Here is a 23,252-nt window from a genome sequence, read left to right as displayed (position 1 = left end):
TAACCTTTTCTATCAAACTGTATACTTTAATATGTTTTTTGGAAGGGGTTATATTTTAGACTATCATCAAGTTGAACATAATTGTGAAATGGGAGATAATGAATAAATTGTTTTCAAAACTTTTTACAAATGAAAACCTGAAAAGTGTGATACACATTTGTATTCAGACCCTTTTTACTTTCATAGACCTAAATAAAACCCTTTATAAAAAACAAATTAGTAAATAAAAAAACTGAAATTTAATCTAATCCAGCTGTTCAGTTGATGTCTAGGGTTTGTTAGGTAACATTAGTGAACAAACATCATCTTAAAGAACAAGAAAGAGCAGAAACGTTTAGCGATCCATGACTTTTCTTGCCAGGCTAGGTTAGCTAAGCTTTGAACATCTCAGATTGCTGTTCAATCTATCATCTGAACATGAAAACAGCATGGCGCAAATCCAAATCTCTTGTTAGGCCCATTTGACAGAAACTTGACAATAGCAGCAGAGATCTAAGTCTTAAAAGTGATCTATTAGGAATTTTCTCAAAATTCTCATTTTGGGTCTTAACTGCCTCTAAAAACATTCAAAGCGTTTATAAAAAATAAAAAATAATTTTTAAAAAACACCCCCTTTTTTTTTTTTTACCAATAAGTTTATGTTTTATGGCGTCTGAAAGTCGTTTAAAAAAAAGCTACCGTTTGTCCAGTCTCAATCAACCGGCAAAGAGCCGTTACCTAGCAACCACAGCAGAACCCCGTTGGGGTTGGTAGCTGAGCTCCGCTAGCAACCCCAGCAAGCTCCAGGGGTTTTGCTCAGCAAGTTTTACCGCTATTTGCGCTGTAAAGTTGCTGCTGGAAAAGACAAGTGTTCTGTTGTTGACTTACCATTCAGAAAAGATGTTTGTATAATGTTCAATGATGGTTGTATAATTGTGCATAGAGTTGCAGTTTGTAGCCATTTTCTAGGCGAGGGTGAGTTGGGCGCGTGGCCACCAGAAGCTTATTTGGATTTAAAGAGACAGGAGACCTTAAAACAGCTTATACTGAAAGGAACCCAAATTGTTCAGAACTGACTAAAGTCTCATTATCTAAGAATGATTTTGTGCAAAAGAAAAAATGGAATGAAAATGTTTTGCATAGTCTATGGACCTATCCTAACCAATTAATGGAAGCATAATCCGTTTGCAGTTTAGGGACACAACAAACATGTGGAAGAACGTGCTCTACACCAGGGGTGGGCAACTCCAGGCCTAGAGAGCTGGTCTCCTGCAACTTTTAGATGTGTCTCTACTTCAACACACCTGAGTCAAATAATGAGGTCATTAGCAGGACTCTGGAGAACCTGACTGCACTTAGGAGGTGATTTAGCTTTTGGATTCAAGCGTGTTGGATGATCTAAGATGTCTCCCTGGTCATCTTTATTTAGAGTTGATGGAAGACGGGTGACGCTAAACACAGGACAATAATATAAGAAAACATGTTAGAATCTGCCAAACATTTAAGCTAGGAGCAGAGGCTCAGCTTCCAGTAGAACAACAACAACCATAAACATGCGGCAGAGATACAATGGAACAATTTACTTTAGATGTTATAGTGGCCCAGTCAAAGTTCAGACCAAAATTTAAGTGAGAATCTGTAGGAAAGACTTCATGTTAAAAGAAGATCCCCAAATATCAGACTGAGAATTAGCTATTTTATGAAGAATTGCCAAACAAGGAGCTTGAGTCGGAAAGTTTTAGCTAAGGGAAGCTAAATACAAATTCACTTTATACTGTTTGTATCAAAAAACACAGTACATCTGCTTAATACGGTAATCTGATTTACTGTAATCCTGTTTGTGTTATAAACTACTCTGTCTGTCAAAAACAAGGAGCCTGTATTTACATTCTGACGAAGTGATCACAGAGCATCCTACTAACCAAAAATAACCTCACAGATGAAGAAGAAATGAGTGGGAGAGACCGTAAACTTTTCTGTCCTCATCCCCTGTTTCACAATGTTGAGGTTTCAAAAAAGCTTGAATGACGTTCCCCTCCATCAGCTAAAAGACGAAAATGTTTTCAGTCACTGAGCAGAATGTCACTTGTTTTTCACTCTCTTTTCCACTGACATTTTGTGCATTGACACATCTGAAGTGTTGCAGAGAATGAAACATTTCACTCTTTTCCACTGCGCCTCAAACATCCACCGTTTGTTTATTTGTTTAAATTAGCTTTCACCTAAAATGGCTATTCGGAATGCAAGAAAACAGAAGAAAAACTGAGATCGATCGCAGAGGGAAACCCTCAGAAGGAGAACACGGGGGATGAGCAGAGTGAAAAATGTGAATCATTCCTTGTGTCTTGATCGTGGCCCACACTGGGTCTTTCTTTCTTTCGGTAATGACACGTTGTGATACACACACCCTCGTTAGGTGAGTGACTAACGAGGGAGTCCTCACTTTCAGGTGTTTTCCATCAAAATCACAAATCGACAGAGAGGAACGCCACGCTTGGCCCGCAGCGTTTTTAAACAGATTCACTCCCAGACTCTCTTTAAAGAGGGTTTATTATGTACAGGAGACGTGTTTCTAACCTGCAGGTCTCGTCGTGCAGAGGAAGCGACAGGCCCGTTTCATTTACGAGCTCAGAGGGAACAGAAGCAGGTGTGAAGCCTTCATGAAGGCAGTACAGAGGCAAGCACAGAAACCTCAGAGAGACACATGAGACGTGTATGAGATGTTTGTTTTGTCCTTGTTGTGGTTCCTGTCTCCAAACCACCTCAGCAGTGTGTTTCTGAAGCACCCGGCCCACTGATCTGATAACTGTAGCTGCTTCAGTGAAAATTTACTCTATAAGAGGATTAACGGTGTGAAATGTGCTGAACTGTATCAATTTTTGTTTTATGTTCCTCCTTTTACAAATCAGGTTTTTCAGGTATCTAAGCAGATTTGAAGCAATTAGCTTGGGAAATAATATAAAAAAACCCCAAATGTTTGTGTGCAGCTTCACTTATATTTGAGAAACTACAGTTTTAACAGGCGATTTTCACACAAACCAACCAAATCCATGACCAAAGGTCATGTCTCAAACAGAAACATGTGTCTATAAAAATCCTCTCGACATTTTAGAAATGCACCCATCTGCCTTCTTTGTCTGCTACCGATCGGTTTTCTTTGAGATTTTACATTTAAAAGTCCGTAACATATAAAAGATAAAGAATATTCCAGTAAATGACTCAAAGAAGGGCCACACAAGTCCAGTCCTCTAGCTGCTCTCTTGCAACTTTTCTTTAGTCACTTAGATCTTTATTAGTATGTTTTTCAACAAAAAGACAAACCAGAAACTGCTTATGGAGACTGTAAAGTTTTGACAATTTAGCTGATTAGTATATTCATCAATTATTATTCCAGTCCTCCTTCTGCATTTAAAATCTTCTAAAATTTAATTTTCCAGTTTTCTCCACAGATGTGCTTCTTGTAGCCTCAATTTTTCCATCAAAAATATTTCTTCTACAGTTGTTATCCTCTTGCAACTTTTACTTTACCAAAACTCTTGAATCAAATTACTGAATTTTATTTTCATCCTCCTCATCATTCATATCTGCAGAGGCCTGCTACTGAACCGTTCATTTGATTCTGGCGCGTTAGAGAAGGATGCATCTAAACTTTACAGGACAGCAGCCCTTGAGGACTGGACTTGAGTGCTGCTTCATCAAAGCATTTATTTATTTATTTAATTTAGAAAAAACTCTGTTGCTTGATGTGTTTTGAAATAATAAAGGGAATAATAATGGGAAGACTTATTTTTATGCATTCAGTGAATTAAAAATAATCGGATTTTTCAGAATTTGATCTGCCCGATTAAAGGAAACTGATTCTGGTGTCTCTCTCTAGAGTCTGCATGAGGTTGAACTTAAATGAAACTAATACATGTTTTCATGTTTTCATCTTTTCTGCACTGCGCTGGATTCAGATGGACACATTTAAATTTTTAGTGAGAAGCTTTTCAGACATGATGCAAAAAATGGAAAATGTTCTTTATCCCCGAGATTTAATCTGTTTTAACCAAATGTTTTCATGGTCATTTTAATTTCAAAGTTAGCTGGACCACAAACATCCAGTGACTTTCATCCAATGGGTCTTGAGTCCCCATTTATTAAGTTTAACAAAAAACAGGGTTTTTGAAAAAAGAGTGAATCAGATTGCGTTTGTGTTATTGAGACGATAGACAATAGTTTTGGACGCAGCTTCTCCTGAATGTTAAAACTGATTATTGTGAGCAGATCTTTAACTTCAGTCCTTCAGTAGTTTCTCATAAAGAAAGTAATTGATTTTATGCAGCAGATTTTTACTTTAAATTTCAGAAACACATAAATTGAACATGGATTTTTACAATAAAAAACACAAAAGTCTCTACAAAAGTTTGGTTGTTTAATTTTGTTTTTAAATGCCAAAGTTGGGCTTCAATAAACTGTTTCCAAATTATTATCTTTACATGTTTTAAACTAAAATATTAAGGTTTTTTTCATATGTGAAACTTTCCACTAATAGACTTGTGTTGCTGGGACATATCCACGGCTCATTTTAATCATCATTAATCATCACCTCTGACTAAATTCAAGCAAATTTAGTCAGAGGTTAAATTTGTTCATAAAGGCATAAAACAAAATCATACTATCTTTCTTTCCTTTTTAATTATTTATAGAAAAAATAAACAATAAAACGATATTGATATTAAAAGTCAGAGGCTAAAAATAAAACTTGGTGCAAAAGATAAACTTTGAATTATTTGTCCATAATTGTAATACCTTCAGAAACAAACCCCCACTGATCACAAAGTGAAATGTTTAATTTCTCCACTGTATTCTTAATGAAAGTCAGACAGAGCAGAAAAGGAACAATATGTGTTTCTTAGCCTTAAAAAGCTATAGCCATCTGAAGGCTCAGTTTTGCAGAAAATACTGGAAAAGGTTAATGTGGTAGTAAAACTGCCAACAACAAGCTTCCACTGGGCAGGAATAAAACACGATTAGAAGAGCAAACGCAGCCATAGGCATCAACTATTGAAGTCCATCTTGACGGAGGTGATTCCTATAGCAGGCTTTAAACTTTAAGCCCAAAATGGGCTCATATAAATTATTTAAATGGTCATTTCTCACCAGTTATCAGAGCCACGTTATTGACGGCAACAGACTGTTTGACAAGTTTTCAAAAACCAGATTCGGACAGACAAGTTTCAGTCCTTATCTTGATTAACGTTCGACACAATTCTTCAAGCGAACAATGTTTCATGTGAAGAATTTCGAATTATCGGCCCAAATTACAGTAAAATAATTTGCATTTTGATAAAGACAACATAGTGTTGAATTTTTAACGTTTCACTCAAAGCTGCAGATTCAACAATGAAAAATGGCAGAAACACAGAAACTATTGCCTTCTGTCTAAACAAAGACAAAATGTGTCTAAGCACATTAAAGTTGATCAAATGGACTAACAAAGTTCTGCTTTATGTATGTTGGACTGAATGAATTAAAAAGAATAGTTTGACCTGAAATAGTCGTACGTCCATAGATGTTCAGTGTTTTGACCTTGCAAAAGTTCTTTTTGGGATTCTTTCAGTTTGTGTGGAAATGCAGATTTCTGAATTTTGACTTTTCAAATGCGCAAGAAGACATGGACATACTGCGTCCTCTAAATCCAAAGAAACCTCCGTTCCAGCTCCCGTTCCTCGTTTCGACATCGATTTGTTGTGGCGCTAAGAAGCTGTGGACTTGTTACACCGGTGAGCCGATTCAGGCATTAAAAATGTTCAATCTGAAACCATGGATGACTGGCCACCACATGGATCAGTGAGAGAGCCTGCGCTTCATAAACGGAGGCTACTGTCCTCGAAGCGGTTGTCCCCAGTTCGATTCCCGGCCCTGGGCCATTTTCTGCATGTTTTCCACTTCTCTCTGTTTGCCCTTCCTCTTGTCTACCAGCTGCTTAAAAAAGGCCACTAAAATCCTTTAAAAAGAGCATTAAACACTAAAGAAGCTGTGATAAACTCTGTTCTCGTGATTTGACGGGTTGAAGTTTGGAAACAGGCGCCGAGGTCTTTCGTAAACCTCTGAGATGGAACTAGTTCATTTTTGCTAGATATAAAATTATGCAGATTATACTAAATACAATTAACTGTTTTCAAGTTGTGGTTATTTATTTTTTTTAACATATCATATCTGTCAGTGAAAAAATACAAGATTTGAGAAGTCTGCTTGTACACCTGCAGAAAGAGAGAGAGAGAAAAAACAGAAAACAGAAAAAAAATATTTCTTTCTCTAATAGTTCTTGTGTAATCATATATATATATATTTGTTTGTGGGCGGCTTATTTTTCAGGGATTGCTGCTGGAATAAATCTACCCGCACTGTGAAGGCTGAGTTTGAATATTTTGTACGGAAATTAAAACAAATTGCAAAACATATTGAATAAAATATTATTTGTTTAAAATGTGTTCATTAGATATTTATTAGACCAATAGGCACTTTATGAAATATTTTGGACAGAAATTGTAAAAAGAATATCTTATTGATTTAAAACGGTATCTTTACACTACCCGAAAGATGAGTTTTCTGTTTCTAAGCTATAATTCATCCAGGAAATTCTTGTCACAAATAGATGGAAACAGTCTTAGGCTAAAAAAAACTGTATTTTTTATGCACATGTGTCTCTTTTTTTCTCTGCAACAACCAATCAAAGGTCATTATTTTGATTCCGGCTTTAATTAACAAGTGTGCGTCTTTCTTTCAGACCAATCGCTGCAGTGGGAGGTGCAACGGTTCTTAAAAACAGGCTCGCTAGATAAATACAAAGCATTTCCGCCTGACTCCAGATCACCGTCTACAACGGATCACACTGAGCTTGGCACTTGAAAAGGGTTGTAAGTATAACCTTTTTCTAAATGTACATATTTACATTTATTTTTCAAAACACATAAATTGCTCTTAATATCTTCATTAAAGAGTGACACCTTTATTGAAAAATGATTTTAAGTCATTTGCTCCGCAGGCCCACCGAGGCCTCAACAACAGACATTTTCTATTTTATTTATATAATCACAGGATACAAATGCCATGTTTATTCACTGACGCGATGTTTATTCTCTGCATGTTTGATAAGATTGAACATAAAAACAAAGTGTCGAGTGTAAAAGCAACACAAACGGATAAATATGTAATTATGGTGAAAGTAAATTAAAACTTAAAAGTTTATATTTCAACGTTTTCTTTAGTAAATCCCTTTCTGTCTATTTTTTATAGAAACTATAAATAAAATTTACAGTTCTGAAGGTTCAGGACAACTGACCGCTACGATGAGCGCTACTCATGCTCTGTTTAAATTACGTGCAATTTGCAAATTATAAAGTTAAAATGCAAATATATATATATTAAAAAAAAGAAATAAGGATTTTCAAAGTTCAATTATACGTAAAGTGATGCAATACAATAGGCACAAAACTTATAAGAATAAACAATCAGCTTGTGTACAATAATTTATAACCTCACTCCACTGTAACATTTACCTCTTTTACTTAATTTTCTATCTACAGCTGTCTTAATGTATTTTCATAATAAGTAACAACTACATATTCAAGAAGCTCTTTATGGCGTAAAACTGAAGGCGCAATTCAGGAAAACTAATTTCATATTTGAAAATATGAAGTGAAATTTGCCTGTTTAACCAGACCGGACAGCAAGTATTGAGAATATTTTCTCTTTTCTGTCATTGTCAGAGAATAAAAAAGGCAGTTCGCCTCAAATTTCCTCAAATACAAGAAAGAGGCGATTAAAAAATAACAAAACCAACAAACAATCACAGAACTCCCTCAGTAAAGACTGAACCTCCGTCTGTCCTGTGTTTTAACTTTCTCTAACCTTTCCGCCCTGTTTGGCCCTCATATTGCCCTTCCCTCCTCTTCATCAGTGGATCTGAATCTTCATCCTGCTACAGATGCAGGATAAAAACAAAGTGGTGGTTTCTGGGTTAAACTTCCACAGGTGCAAAGACTTTGAACGTCTGCTCATCATCTGTGTCACTCTACACTCTACATTCACATATCACTCTCTTGCAGATCAGCTGTAACAAATACTGAATCATTATTCCTTTCTCAGTCCAAACCTATGTGACTCATGATACTTTCTGCTTTTTAGGCATTCAAAGTTTATCATAGAGACACATGGATACTATTGCTATCAGAACAAACACATTACACATAAATGTATTTGACATAGTTCTGATAGTGATCCAAGTCACCTATGATTATGCATTTATCAGTTATTTGAGTCTAATACAATGCTAAAAGTAATAATGTCATGTGCAGTTGAGCCCAAAATTATTCTTATTATTATTTAATGTATCGTTTTTTATTTTACCACATTGTTTCTTCTGGCTGCAAGCCGCATTATGTTTCTGAGTGTCGCAGTCAGGATCCACGCTTACAACTAACGGAGAACCTGTTAAAGATTAGGGTGATGGCAAGGAGGCCCTCCATCCTCAGAGTTGAAGCTTATAACCAAAGATAAATTTACAAAATAACACTGGAAACATCTAATTAAATGGACAGCAATTATAGGAAGCTGCAATGCATACAAAGCTTTTTAATTCATAACTAAGAATAGTTTAAATAATTTATGACAAATATATTTTTTAAAAATCTAAATAAATGAGATTAATGATTATTTTTAAAACTTCTAGGTTTTTCCTTTGATACCATATTCCTATTACAGTTAAAAACAAACTTCCTGGTTGAATGAGAATCACTTTAAATCTAAATCTACCAGAGATATGAATTATTTTGAACTTAGCTATATATACTCAAAAACTCAGCAGTCTTAAATTAATACATAACTCCTCATTTTAAGACGCAGCGGTCTAAATTAAAGCAGTACTGCAACCGTAGTTTCGTTAGCACGGCCTGCAGCAGCAGATTAGCTTAGCCACGAAAGCTATTACTGTACCGTAACAAAAAGTCGCTTCAAAACGTCCAAAGATCCATTAAATAGGTGTAAATGTATTTCTTACTTGATAAAAACAAGCCGTAGTATTCAATAAACTTTCATTTTCTCACGATGATCACGTTTTAATGCCGTTTTCATGTTTTTCCGAAGTGAATAATGCTAGCCTGTAGCCGCGCTGATATTACATGCTGAAATTTGTCTTAATGCTCAGATTTAAATTTTGGAGGAATAATGTTTCAGCATGTGAGCAGTTTTCGCCCCCAGACGGATATTTGACTACGGATATGTAACGACAGCGCCCTGAGCAAGTCACATGACTCAGATAGGGCGCAGTAGCGGCCATTACAGTCTCTGTTTCACTAAGGAAACACTTAGTAAAACTGAGATTAGATTTAAAAAAAAATTTTTTAGCAACATTATGTGTCAATGAGATACTATAAACATTAAATATTTATTAGCAAAGCCAGCTTTTCAATAGTTTTATATATAAATAAACACATCGAAATTTGGCTAATTCATTTGTCATTTAACCAAATGAGAAACATACAGATCATTTAAGAATAAAGCGATGAAGATAAGGTGAGAAAACGAGCCCAAACCAAAATCACGGCATTCTGAACTCGACCGCTGATAAAAATAATATATGAAAAACTCAACAAACTAGCTAAACAACTTTTTTTTTTACCATTTTATATTTATTAAACATGGCATTGTTTATTTTTGTCATAAGGTTGAGGCCCATTTAAAATAAAATTAGACACATTTATAAGAATTTAAGGATAAAAATGTCGAGCAGAGGGCTGTTCAAAATGTGGTCCGTGGGCCATTTGTGGTCTTTGCGATAATTGTTTTCAGCCCCCGATCAAAAGTCAAGAATGCCAAAAATTGGGCCAACAAGATAAAAAACAATTGATAACCCCCTAAAAATTGGAAATTATATGTTTTTCTGTTAATAAGTTGACAGTCCGAAGTCCTTTTTATGTTTTGGATCTTTAATTATTTACAGGTTTCAATTATTTTTTTTTTTGTTTATTGTTGAGTAGGTGGAACATCAAACAAAAAACTACAATAAACATATTTTTTGCATTTTTAATTTAATTAATTTTGTGGCCCATGGGTAGTTTAAATTTGCCAATTTTGGCCCCGACCCAAAAAAATCTTTGACACCGCTCATCTAAAAGATTAATACAGAGCATCTCATAACAGTTGAATTTCTTATGTTCAGTATCATCTAAGACCCAGTAGAGTAATAATCCTCTCATAAAATGTTTTGTGTCTTAAATTATTAAAAATATATTTTAAACAAATTGTGCCATTTATTTTCATTGATTTTGTATAATTGGTATGTTTCAAGCCAGAATGAGCTTGACAGTCTTCATAATCTGGACAACAAATCTGCAATAAATCATTTGTAAAGTAGATAAAGAAAAAAAGTATTTTATTGCTAATGTGTAAAAGAAATATATATATATATAATATAAGAAATGCCACTTTTTCTTTAATGTAACAATTAAATTTAAAAAATAGTTCCTTTGTCATTATTTTATTTGACTGTAGTGTGTATATTTTGGTATTTAATGTCTGTACGCTGTGAGCGCTTGAAAAGTTAAGTCAAATTCCTTGTTTGTGCACACAATATGAATCTGATTTTGATTCTGATTATTTAAAACAGATTTTTGAACAGAACTCAGAGAATAAAAGAGAAATGAAAGTGAGATGAAGCAGTAAAACAGGCATAAAAGGATAAACATGTACCTTAAACCGCAGTCTGTGTTCGCTGCTGGTGCTGTGGTCTCTCTTTTTTCTCCCTTCAGGCGTGGAGAGATCCGTCTTTCGTGGAACAGGAGAGGAAGAGAGGGGGTGTGAGAGGCAGATGGGGAGGAAGAAGGGAGGGGAGAACTGGGATAACAATCTGCACCTTAACTAAATCAAGTCCCACCACAACCCAGCGAACGCGCTCAGAGTTTCTCTTCCCCCTCGACGTTTGCCTGCCTGTTTGAATCCAAAGCCCACCACAGGCCGCCTACTCTCAGCTTTCTGAAGCTTTCCTCTTTTATCTTCTAAAAATCTCTCTAAATCTGAGACCACCACAACCCCAGGGCTGCTTCCGCTTAAATCCTTTCACCTCTTTACCAAAATTTAATATCGAAGCAATTTAAATGTTAAAACAAGGATAATTCTACCAAATAAAGCTGTAAATTTAAAAGACAATTCTTCTAGAAACTGCGTTGAAATATTAATTAAATTTTTTATGAGACTTTAGTTCAAAAATTGGATTTCTCTTCCTTGCAAAGTCAAGAATTAAGACAAAAAATTATAAATGCTGACAAGTTGCAGTATTTTCAAAATACAAAGCCCACAGCATAACTCGTTTAAACTAGAGTGAAAAAGGTCATGTGAGCTAAAATGGTTTGTTTTGATATAATAGGACTCTTTAATGCCTCCGTTCTTGAATTTAGGATTTTAGTATATTCTTGATACCAGATTAAGGTTTATTTTTCAAAAGGTATTTTTGACAAATGAGCCTCATCAGAAAGCATTCTTACTTATTGAATATGTCTGTATGTCGTGACTTTACACTTGAAATAAGAAAATCTTTTGCTCTCTTAATTTCTGAATTAATTCTCTTCAAATATAATTAACAATTCATTCACTACAGTTTTCTGTATCCTTTCTCCTGCTGTGATTTCAGGCACCAAAATGAAGAACCTGCTTCAGTTCTTTGTCTGTCTCATCATTGTCCTCAACACAACTGGTAAGAAACGCAAAGTGCAGACTTTTTAGAAGAAGGTGTTTTGGTTTTGAATATCAACACTTAATATTATTTCACTTTTAGGGGCTGATGAAGTGAATTATCTTCGTGTTGGAGACAGTGTTGATCTGAAGTCTCCATCACTCCCCTCACAATATTACGTAAGCTGGTTCTTTGAAAGAGACCCTAGGATTGAGCTTGCCGACATTTCCTATTTAAATAGAAAACATGTTAATCCAGGTAAGCAAAGCATTAGAAATGGAAATTTACCACTAAAAGCAATATTAATAATTGTTGTAATTTGTGGTACTTTTGACATTATTTTGTATTGAATCAATTTTGCATCAGGTTCTGGTCAAATCTGGAGCAGCAGGTTGGACATCTCTACCAGTGGTCTGACCATCAAGGACATGCAAGAGGAAAACTTTGGAACCATCGTCTGCGAAGTGAAACGTAGTACTAATTTACATAGCACATTAAAATTTCACCTGATCAAAGTCACGGGTAAGAAGAAATTATGGATGTTTTGTATTTTAACCACAACACTTTTAACTTTAACATGGCAAAATATATGAACAATATTTTGAATGTCTTGCTCAGAGTTAAAGCATTGACCTAAAACGTTTAGGGGTTTTTTTAATAGATTTTTTAGATTTTTGACTTCCAAGAAAACCTCCAAAATCACTAAAATGAAGCTGAAATATTCCCTATTGAAAGTTTTCTTTTTAAGATTTTAAATACACATTTCCGTATCTATGCATTCTGTTTTTTATGTTAGTGAGTATGAAGGATCAACCATCATCCCTGATCCCTGGAAATCTTCTGTCGCTGAACTGCAAGGCTGAGACTAATAGAAAACACTCAGTTTATTGGATAAAACCAGCGGGCGACAAAGCAACTCCTCTCCAAGGATCAATCACAAAGAAAGCTGAAAGCCAAGACAATGGAGAGTGGCAGTGTGTTGTGAAAGACAACAAAGAGAGCAGATTCAAATTTTTTGTTTCTGTTGTTGGTGAGTGATTGACTGTGAACACAGATTACTGCATGTTGGAAAAAAGTTTGAATCTTTTTACGGTTTTCCTCTGTTTCAGACTTCTCCTCTGCATCCAAATACGTCTACACATCTACAAACCACCCTCTTAGCATTCCTTTTTGGATTACTCCCAAAGACTTTGTGCAAAAAAATTCGTCCAGCATCAAGACAATTGAGTGGCTCTTCACCCCGAAAACATCTTCCACTCAACAGACTGTCTTCTCCTTCTCATCAGAGAATGGACAGCTGAAACCGGAGGCTACAGCCAGAGAACTGAGCTTTAAAAACTTCACAGCTGGTGGAAATTTTTCATTGCACAGAAATCTGGCGAGGGCAGAAGACAGAGGGACCTACAACTGCTCCATCACATTTACAAACGGCTACGTGCTCAGTAGGAGTCTGGTTGTAGAGGTGCTGGAAAGTAAGTGAAAACAAAAACTTCAGCTGGTTTATGTTACCTGACTGCAACACATAAGTTCTTTCACCAGCTGCATTCCTGTTAGCCACAAAATTGCGCAAATTGAAAGTACGCAAATAAATTTGCTTAATGTAAACACAACAGTTTCTAAAAAAAATCCTCCTTTTTTTGCATGATGATGAGGTGGATTTTCAGTCATATCGAAATAGATGTATTCCGCAAAACTGCAATTGAAAAAAATGTTTTGCATCACAAGTCACGTTATCAGCAGCCGGATGTTACTACTGGTGAAAACGACAAAGACAACAGGAAGCGGTAGAAGGAGGATGCTTCATTTTTGTTTCTTTTTTCATTTAATGTGCAGCTCACAGCATCGCACAGTTTCTAAAAGGTTGTGTGACATTTGATCAAATAGCTCTTCTGTAAAACCGCAGACTAATCTCCCCAAAACGGCGTTTATGTAGCCGCTCCCAAGTACAAGGAGCTTGTCGCGCCAACGCCTGAATAAGACGCCGACGTCTCCTCTGATGAATGATGAGCACTAGCACTATGATTATGAATCTATCTATATTTTTTAAAATAATTTCTTATTTAATGTAAACACTGTGATTGCAAAAATGGGTTTTTAGCAGAATATCGACACAGATTTGTAATCTAAGCACAACTACTTTATATTTTCTGTAGGCAGTTAGAAAATATGTAAGTTAGTTTTGAACTAAAATCTGTAAATAATTGTTTTGAATTGTTAAGATTGCATTGGTAACTTTTAGACCTTTCTATTAATTTAAGATATTAAAAGCACACCTTGGTGGAGGACGGTGTCTGGTGTGACAACAGGAGGTTTTTTAAAACAATTTTTTGACTACCCTTTGAACTTGTAAGCCAAAAAGTAGTACCCTAAGTTAACTTTAATTTTTATATAGGTTGTAAGAAACTTTTAGTTGCTGCTTTGTCTAACAGTTTTTCAAACAATCGGGCCGGAAGTGCGTGAAAGAAACAAACCACCTGTTGCCTCCCACATCCTTGGAAAAACTTTGGTTTTGGAACTTAGAAGGCCGTGACAGATTTATTTTTCAGTGAGTTTTCTGCTTTGAAATGAAAAATAAAATCTTCTTTTTCTTTGTTCTCCAGTCATCCCCTCCCCAGGAACGGAGTTAATTTCAGGCCACCACCTGAACCTGTCCTGCTCCACCGGCGGTCCTCTGGAAACTGGCGTCACGGTGAAATGGGTCCCCCCGGTTACATCATCCTTGGCGAAAGCCAATTTTTTGCCCGGTCACCTCATCATCCCGAGAGTGGGAACGGAGGACTCTGGAAAGTGGAGGTGTGATCTGAGGCGGAACACGACGACGCTGACGTCGGCTGTGATAGCTCTGAAGATCGGTGAGCACAGGAAGCCAGAGGAGAGCAGGAAATATGACATGGTTATGAACCTGCGGCCACTTGAAGACAGAAACTTGGTTGAACGTGTCATTTCCTCTACTGTAAACTGTTTGACGACTCTGTCTCTCTGTTTTCCACAGATCCCGTTCTCACTGTGTGGATGATAGTGACCATATGCGCTGCTGGAGTCATCTTAATCCTCCTCCTCATTCTAGCTTTCATCCTCTTCAGGCGCAGACAGGTACATTAAACTCTTCTCATTTTCATTTGGATCAGACATTAATGTTAGCTTTTCTTTTCTTTTCTCGTTTTCTCACTGCCTGTCTTTCTTTTTTGTAACTCACATCAGCGGAAGATGAGACTGTTAAGGCATCGACTCTGCAAGTGCGAAAAGTAAGCGATAATCATGTGCTGGATTGACAGGATGGCACGCATTGATACATTTAGACACATATAACTGAAGTTTTAAAGGTGACCTTGTTATGCTCCCTTGAACAGATTAGGATTGATCTACAGGCTACAAAATCATTTTGAACTTCTTTCAGGAAGAGATGCTTTAGGGCACATATGTCAGAGTCAAGGCCCGCGGGCCACATCCGGCCCGCGAGAAGATTTTCTACGGCCCCTGGGATGATCTTGATTTATTATTAGAACCGGCCCGGCACCCCCCGTTCGATCCTCACAACGCGCGCACCCCCCCCCCCGTTCGATCCTCACAACGCGCGCACCCCCCCCCCCCCCCCGCGCCCCCCCTTTGTCCGCAGTAAATTCACTAGACCAAATGCGTCATTTAAAAAAGTCTCAATGAACATTCGATCAGTCCGGCCCTCGGCTTGTAGCTAAATTTTTAATTTGGCCCTCCGTCCATTTGACTTTGACACCCCTGCTTTAGGGTGTCTTGTCACTCTAAATCCAGATAAGGTGCTGCTGACCACGCCCCCTCAACTCAGTGTTTACGCTCACATAAAAAATGGCTGCAAACAGATATGGAAAAGCATTAGCATTACTTCCTACATAACCATCAAGAGTGTAGCAAGTAGTTTGTTGATGGTAAGTCAACAACTAATCACTTGTCTTTTCCAGCAGCCAGAGTACAACTCATACACTGGTAAAACCAGATGACCAAACATGTTGGTCACCTGGTCCACTTGAGTTGCTAGGTAACGGCACAGTGCCCCTTGAATGTAACACAATTGAGAGGTTTTCGAAACGGCTCATTTTCCATACACTAAAAAACATTAACTTACTACCAATAAACGACTGGCTGTTTTTTTATTAAAAGCCCTTGGGCTGTTTTTTAGAAAACCCAAATGAAAGTATAAAATTTTGCACAATAGGTCACCTTTAGGAATCAAGAACATTTGTGTCTCTTTTCTTGAACTAAACATTTTTACTTTGTTTGTTTTTCAGCCCAAAGCCTAAAGGTTTCTACAAGGCCTGACAGTTCGCAGCAGGACATCAGGGCATCATGCAAACAATTCTGTCCCAAACGGACCCTCGTTGTTTCTGGACTGTGCTAACGCTCTTTCATGTGTTGAAGGAGAGACAGAAGAGACGGAAACTTGTAGACATTGCTAAAATGAAAAAAGACTGGAAACAAATGTAAAAATTGTACGTATCAACCACTTTTTCTTACCTTTTTGGATTGTTTTTTACTGATAATGGTCATTTCAACCAGATCAGATATTTGCTGTTTTTAACTTTGCATCTTAATGAAAACGAGTCAGTTTGGAAACAGTTTTAACTACTTTTCCAACAAATGATTTTTAGTATTTTCTTTTTTTAAATGTGACTCTGGTAATTGATATACATCAATCAGATATCAATGCTTGCTACTTTGGCTTCATCAGTGATCATAATTTTTCATATTTTGCAAAAGTAAACTTTGTTCAACTGGGAGAAGAACCACAATCAGTGGAAATACAATAGAATTTAAATTTTTCAGAAAATAAAATACTATACAATTAGATTATGCAAATGATTTGAACACACTGAACAATATTTATTGTTATAGTTTGTAGAAATAAATAAAAACTTTGAGATTAAAACTGAGATGTTTGTGGATTTGATATAAAATGGAAGGAGGTCGGCCGAAATGCCAGCCGTTTTAACCAGCCCTTCAAAAGAGTCGAGGCAATCTTTTAAATAAAAAATCAGAATACATTCATCTAAAAAAATATTCAAATTCTCTTTGTTCAGAAATAGAGACCATAAAAATATCTCATAAGGACTGCGTCTTGATTGGTCATATGCATCAATTTTAACGGTTCAGACCACAAAAAGGCAGAAGTTTTTTTTCTTAGTTTTGCTATTTATATTCACATTTTAAAGAAATTTTCCTGAATACAGAAGTATAAGGTTATTTCAGTTGTTTTAAAAAGTAACTTTAACGATCCATGGAGGATTTTGTCTTTTCTGCCAGTCAGACAAAACTGATTTTAATCCTCTTTCCTCTGCACAGAAGCTTTTAATGTTTCCCTGAAGGTTTTTTATATATTAAACCATATAGATCAGTGATTCATTGGAGATTATATTTGCTTTTCTGTAATGTCTGACAGTTCAGAGCCTCTCCCTCACCTTCCTGAACGTACCTCCTGACAGCATTATTGATGTTGACTTGCTGTTTTTCTACCGTTTCCATTTTGAATTTAAATCCAGGAATAAGTTTAGTTGCTTATATATACATATCAACTTATATAAATATAAAAACAACTCATATATATATATATATATATATATATATATATATATATATATATATATATATATATATATATATATATATATATATATATATATATATATATATATATATATATATATATATATATATATATATATATATATACATATATATATTTGTGTCAGAAAATTGTACTTAAGATGTAACATATCTGTAATATTGTGAATTTATTATTGTAGAAATACAGTTTTTTATTGTAATTTTATTGTGTATTGTCATGTAATCTGCATTTTCAATTATATTTTATTATCTGTTCATGATATAGTTATCCATTTATAAAAAAAAAAAAAAAAAAATTTAATATACTCAACATATTATCTTTTTGTACAGATGGTGATACTTTATTTCCCAAAAGCAGAAACAGGATGATTTTTCCAGAAAAATAAAGTTGATTTAAAGGTGAATCTGTAATATAATGACTGTATTATGAAGTTTTTCAATAAAGGCTCAGTATGCAGCAGCTGAGTGGTGGTTTGTTGGTTTATAGCAGCGGCGTGGCGGCCTTCTGACAGACTCGAGGATACTCAAATTCACAGGGCACGTCGTACCAGCTCTGAGTGTAGCTGTCCACCACCGCACAGTCCTCTCCCTCAGGACCCTGGGATTGATTGTTGTCTGGTTCTGATCTGTGAACACTCCAGAACCTTTAAAAAACAAGAACAGAAACCAGTGTTTTCACAAAGACCGTTTAAAAAATAAGCTCAGAAACCAGTGTTTTCACAAAGACTGTTTAAAAAATAAGAACAGAAACCAGTGTTTTCACAAAGACCGTTTAAAAAATAAAATATGTAGATATGTGACACAAAAGCAGGTATTTGTATTCGAACACAGAATGACTCCCAGGCGCCACCTAGAGGTTTGTAAAGGAAGTCCCAAAGAGGGTTTTTATGAGCTACTCACGTTCACAAGTCTACAAACACTGTGCTTTAGTTAAAATACAAATAAACAGACAAAACTGTACAGTGCACTAGTAAAAGTAAAAGTACAGTATCAACATTTTCAATTGAGTAAATGTAAGTGCTTTTTAAAAACGTGTGAAAGCATTGAGAGTAAAAGTACTTGTTAAATCTAATTCAGTGGTGTAGAAGAATATCATCAAGTGTGTCTACTGTTTGTGTATTTTCATTAATAAGTCAATCGTGTGCCATTTTAATGAACAAATCTGCAGATAATGCATTTCTTTATAATTGTGGTTACATTCTGTGACCCACTTTACTGGGTCACAAAAACAACATATTACCAAGTATTTATGGTGTCATTTCTACTGCAAATATGTTAGTACACTTTAAATAAGACAAAACAAACTTGCAAGTAACTATTCAACTAAAAATAGGAGCCAATAATTCCTTAGTATTGATGAAAAAGAAATAGTTCACCTGAAAGATTATTTCATTTATAATATAGGAAAAATGTCTTGATCCACTGGAAGATTACTTTACTAACAACTAGTAAAGGAATTATTGACTTAAACCAGCTCCTATGTCTTGGTGAAAAGTTACCTGTAAGTGAGTTTTGTCTTATTTCGAGTGAACTAAGATATTTGCACTAGAAGCCAAACGTACTTGGTGAGATGTAAAAATTTTGCAGTGTGATTTTGTGCATCAGAATTTGACCTGCAACTAAATACCATTCAGCTAATAAGAAAGAGGAATGATCAAACCTTTGAAGGTTTGCAAAGCAAAACCAATCTGTTATTTTAACTGCAGTAAACACATTTAAGTAAAAGTTGTCTCTGAAGAAAGGGGCATTAGACAAAACTAACAAAGAAATTCCACTGATTTTTAAAGTTTTAAGCATTAAATTGCTGTAAATTCAGCTTTGTAATGGGTCAATAGGGAACAATATTTTAATTTCTTGACACTATTTTAAAAATGTGGACACAAGAATTGAACAGCATTAATGTTTTTTTTAACCTATTAACTCTAATTGAATACCTCACAAATAAAAAAAACCAACACAATGTAATGCAAATGTAATATGTTAGGTAGCACAAAATGTAGTGGAGTAGAAAGTACAGATACTCAAAGTAAAAGTCAAAAGTATGCCAACAAAAAAATCTACTTTCATAAGTAGGAAAAATGTACGTAAGCACAATTGTGGGATGTAGTATTTCATTATTTCCCACAATTGCTGACATTTATCAGTTTTTAAACTACCACATGCTAATCTAATGCTAACATATTAACACTGAAAAAACTGATTAAAAATCAAAATATATGCTGAAAATATTGAAGTAACAATACCCCTCTCTGTATTTGTTCATCCTGATCCCGAGGTCTGGCTTGAAATCAGCTGTTTCCAAAACAATTGTACTTATTAGAAGAATATTCTTGTAAACGTAAATTAATCTAGTGTGGGTGTCTCACTGTTTGCTTCACAGCAGGAATGACCTACATACAACCTGTGACGTGTTTCTGTAACATTGGTGCAAGTTTATGAATCATTTTATGGTCAATGTGTGAGCTGCACTCAATTAAAAACATCATCTACTTTTTATTGTTTCGTTTTTTTCTGACATCTTTTATGTCTGGATTTCAAACTATTGCAGACTTTTGGGTATCATCACTCAGTTCTGCTGTTAAAAGCATTCATATTTCCTCTAGTTTAATTTTACATGTTGCTGCTGTGATTTTTTTTCTTTTTCAGTCTCATAGCAGCAAACCATGTTGCCATGTTTTGTGTGCAAACTTTGAAAACTATAACAGATTGTACACATTATTCTATTGATCAAACTAATCTGAGTTTCCCCTCAACAGTTTAAGTGCTTTTCACATTTTATAGTGACATTAGAAGTAAACAAGAGAGTGACTGCAACACACTGTCTCTATGTCACGTGACTTAACCATGTGGCTAATTATCTGCATCAAGTTCTACTTAAACACCAATAATTAAATGTAAATAAAGGTTGAAGCAGGAAAATGCTTTTACTGTATTTTTTCCATAAACAATTTAAATGTTATCTTGAGCTGTTTCTGTAGTTTTAGGCTGCGGGTGTCGAACGGATCACTTTTCCTCACTTCTTCTTCTTCTACTCTCCATTATTTGCTTTTTTCAACTCTCGACTATTCATTTTCTTTTCTTTTTTTTCTCTCCATAGCAGCTACATCTGATCTGACGTTCGGTGCAGCTGTGAAACCTTCCTGGTTCATAACTCGGCTAGAAAGGTGATTATATTTTCACAAAGAGCCAAATTGAGTTAAATTTATTTATTCTATTCTAATTGTGTACCTGAATAAATGAAATCATCATATGAAAACTGCATTTTTTTTTTATCTTTGTCTGGCATTAAAAGTTGTTTGATTAACTGATTGCAGGAAAAACTGTGTTAGGGTCATTGTAGATAGAAAAATGGGAGAAGTAAAAATTCAGACAGTTTGATATTAATTGCAGGAATTTTCTAGAAAAAAATAAAAAATTTAGTTTTAAAAATGTTAGACTTTTCTATTTTTTTTTCCTAAAGTAAAATAAAATGTTACTTTACAAATTTTCAAGTATTTTTTTTATTTCTGAGTTTTTTCTAAGATTTTTTCACTTTTTAAACTCAAAAATTTACATTTTTCTTTCTAGAAAATTTCAGAGATTAATCTCTACATTATCTCTAAGTTATTTGACAGAAATTTAGTCCCCCATTTTTTTCTATCTACAATGGCTGTTTTCTAAAGGAAACAGAAGAAATCTGTAAATGGGTCAGTTTTCCAAATATACATTTGATCAAAGTGTACAAAATTCATAGGTTAAAGAAATTACATTAAGTTTATTGAAGTTTTGTCTATTATCTCACATCCATTTTTATGACTGATGGCAGCAAACAACTGCCCATCCCTTTACCAACAAGCTACACTAGTAAGTATTTCTAAATATATGATGAACAGATTTTCAATAACTTGTTTTTTAAATACATACGAAGTTTTTAGTGGTGAGTTGTCCATCCATCTCCAGTCTCCTTCAGTTACACTGTCACTCAGTCCGATCCAGTAGTAAATGTGAAACCCTGCGATCCTCCTGCCTTCTTTTTCCACTGCGTCCTAAAAGTTATTGTTTAAGAACTTAAAAATCAATACCAATTATTTGATACTGCACCTTTAAGATGAACAGAGTGCTTACATGCTGTTCTCTGGTGGTCAACATGGCGAGCTGGGCTCCTGTCTCTCTACATTTTTCAGCGCTGGAGGAGAAGTTGTGCCTGTCGGTGCTCATGTGGAAGCACTGGTCTCCCACCTGCAGCCATCCAGCTGGACACTCTGTGCAGGTTATGGCTGTTCGGACAAAAACACCAATTGTGAAGGATTACTGTGCCGCAATTAAACCTCTTTTTTTAGGTTTTAATTTTTGACAAAAAGTAATCTTTCAGTTATCAGATGTCTTTTATAGTCTCCTGTTTCCTGTACGAAAATATTAACTGTTATTTATAATCAGCTGTCCCCATTTTTTCTGTTGCTGTCTATGACTGTGGGTCAGGAGCTGCTGAAATGATGTTAATCACCAACCTGATTTCCTCTTTTGTTAGAATAAATACAGTGAAGTTAAGTGTGTCTGAGGTGAAGTCAACCTACTGGATCTGAGGCGAACATATTTATAAAGATATGTGAGGTAAACAGTTTGGCAAGCAACAGCATATATCCATCTGCTGGAGCATGGAGGACGAACATACCTGGAGCTGAGCAGTTGTCGGCCATATTGGCGTACTGGTTACACAGCAGCCTGTAGCGATCCTTCATCAAATCGAGCCTCACTTTCAGAAAGGCCACCTCTTCCTCAGGGGTCTTTGGTTCCTGACAGGCGATTTCAGGAACCAGCAGGCCCAGAAGAGCAAAGATGACGGAGGCTAACGACAGACATTAGATCGGTTAAAGTTAGAGAGCAGACCGACCACACACAGAGTCACCAGCTGTTAGGAGAAGATCATCTCACCGGCCACAGGATTCATCGTGTTTCTCAGAGAGCTGGAGATCACACATGGTCCCTTCAGGCTCTCTGGAGGTTTTAATAGAGCTATTTGTTTACTACAGAAAAGACAAAGTACAGATTGCAAAAGTGTGCCAGAGAGATTGGTCCATATCATCAAAGCACGTAATCTCAAATGGTGCCAGGTCGTTCTGCCAAACCAGTGCCCACTTCTCTGACCTTTTCTGGCAAGATGAGGACGTTTCATCCTGGCCTCCATCTCACTTTATTTCCATTTATAAAAGTTAACTGGGAAATCAAGAGTTTATTCCAGAAAAGAAATGTAAATGTTTTTATTTTTTTTTGCTGTTGTTGAGTTTTAAAATAACAGACCAACAAAAAGTAGTGAGAAGTAAAAGGAAAATAGTTTGTGCTTTAAGTTATTATCTTTGGCTCTAAAAGAGAAATTGACAATAAATGATCACAGAAGTTATTGCGATAATGATGATATTGTTTTGAGACCATTTCAGTTAACATATTGGCATAATAACAAAAGAACACATTCTAAAACATAATTAAACTTTAAATGTGAATGAATATTTAACACTGGAACTGGGAGACATTTTAAATAAACAAAACAAGAGAAACAACAAATATAATGAATTATGAAGTCTCTATAAATAAAATTGTCCTTCAGCTAGTTGAGACCAAAACACCAGACTGAAGACTGTTATCATTTATCCAATTGGAAGAAAGAGACAGAAAAATGAGAAAAACAACAAATCATGCAAATGGGAATTATTGAACTCCTTTTAATTTATCATATGAATACTTTTGAAGTCAAAACTCGTCCATTCCTGTGGAATGATTTTTTGATGCTTCTGCCTGCCAGCAGGTTAGACAAACAGAAACAAGTTGTTAAAGTCTTGGCACACAGATCTGGTGCTGTTTACCTTGACAAGCAAAGTTCCTCTCTGTTCCTGAAATCCTCCTGAAATTGGCAAAGACAGGAGCCGAAAAATGACTCAGCAGCGGCTGGAACACAAGTTGTGTCTGTGTGTGAAAGTTATTTGTATTCTCT

General features: G+C 35.5%; 2 protein-coding genes across 2 annotated transcripts in view; one reads left to right on the top strand and one right to left on the bottom strand.

The window, feature by feature from the left end:
- cd4-1 (CD4-1 molecule) overlaps positions 1–17,248 on the top strand; it is a 29,703-nt gene extending 12,455 nt beyond the window's left edge. Inside the window, exons 2-11 of the mRNA XM_044116839.1 lie at positions 6,752–6,881; positions 11,651–11,713; positions 11,795–11,950; positions 12,059–12,214; positions 12,489–12,722; positions 12,802–13,164; positions 14,293–14,544; positions 14,685–14,785; positions 14,894–14,937; positions 15,955–17,248. Coding sequence (XP_043972774.1) covers positions 11,659–11,713; positions 11,795–11,950; positions 12,059–12,214; positions 12,489–12,722; positions 12,802–13,164; positions 14,293–14,544; positions 14,685–14,785; positions 14,894–14,937; positions 15,955–15,985 — 1,392 coding nt within the window. The 5' untranslated portion in view covers positions 6,752–6,881; positions 11,651–11,658 and the 3' untranslated portion in view covers positions 15,986–17,248. The remainder of the gene's footprint in view (positions 1–6,751; positions 6,882–11,650; positions 11,714–11,794; positions 11,951–12,058; positions 12,215–12,488; positions 12,723–12,801; positions 13,165–14,292; positions 14,545–14,684; positions 14,786–14,893; positions 14,938–15,954) is intronic.
- A 353-nt stretch (positions 17,249–17,601) lies between these two features.
- Positions 17,602–22,307, bottom strand: si:ch73-86n18.1 (uncharacterized protein LOC564061 homolog). Its single transcript, XM_044116837.1, has 5 exons — positions 22,199–22,307; positions 21,939–22,112; positions 21,392–21,543; positions 21,191–21,312; positions 17,602–17,931 (listed from the first exon to the last, which is right to left on the bottom strand). The coding sequence occupies exons 1-5, from the start codon at positions 22,212–22,214 to the stop codon at positions 17,769–17,771; spliced, it is 627 nt and encodes a 208-aa protein (XP_043972772.1). The 5' UTR covers positions 22,215–22,307; the 3' UTR covers positions 17,602–17,768.
- Between the last annotated feature and the right edge of the window lie 945 nt (positions 22,308–23,252).

Source organism: Gambusia affinis, linkage group LG05 (genome assembly GCF_019740435.1).
Source record: "Gambusia affinis linkage group LG05, SWU_Gaff_1.0, whole genome shotgun sequence".
NCBI classification, from domain to species: Eukaryota; Metazoa; Chordata; class Actinopteri; order Cyprinodontiformes; family Poeciliidae; genus Gambusia; species Gambusia affinis.
Note: the sequence above shows the minus strand (reverse complement) of the source record. Positions and strands in the feature narration are given on the sequence as shown.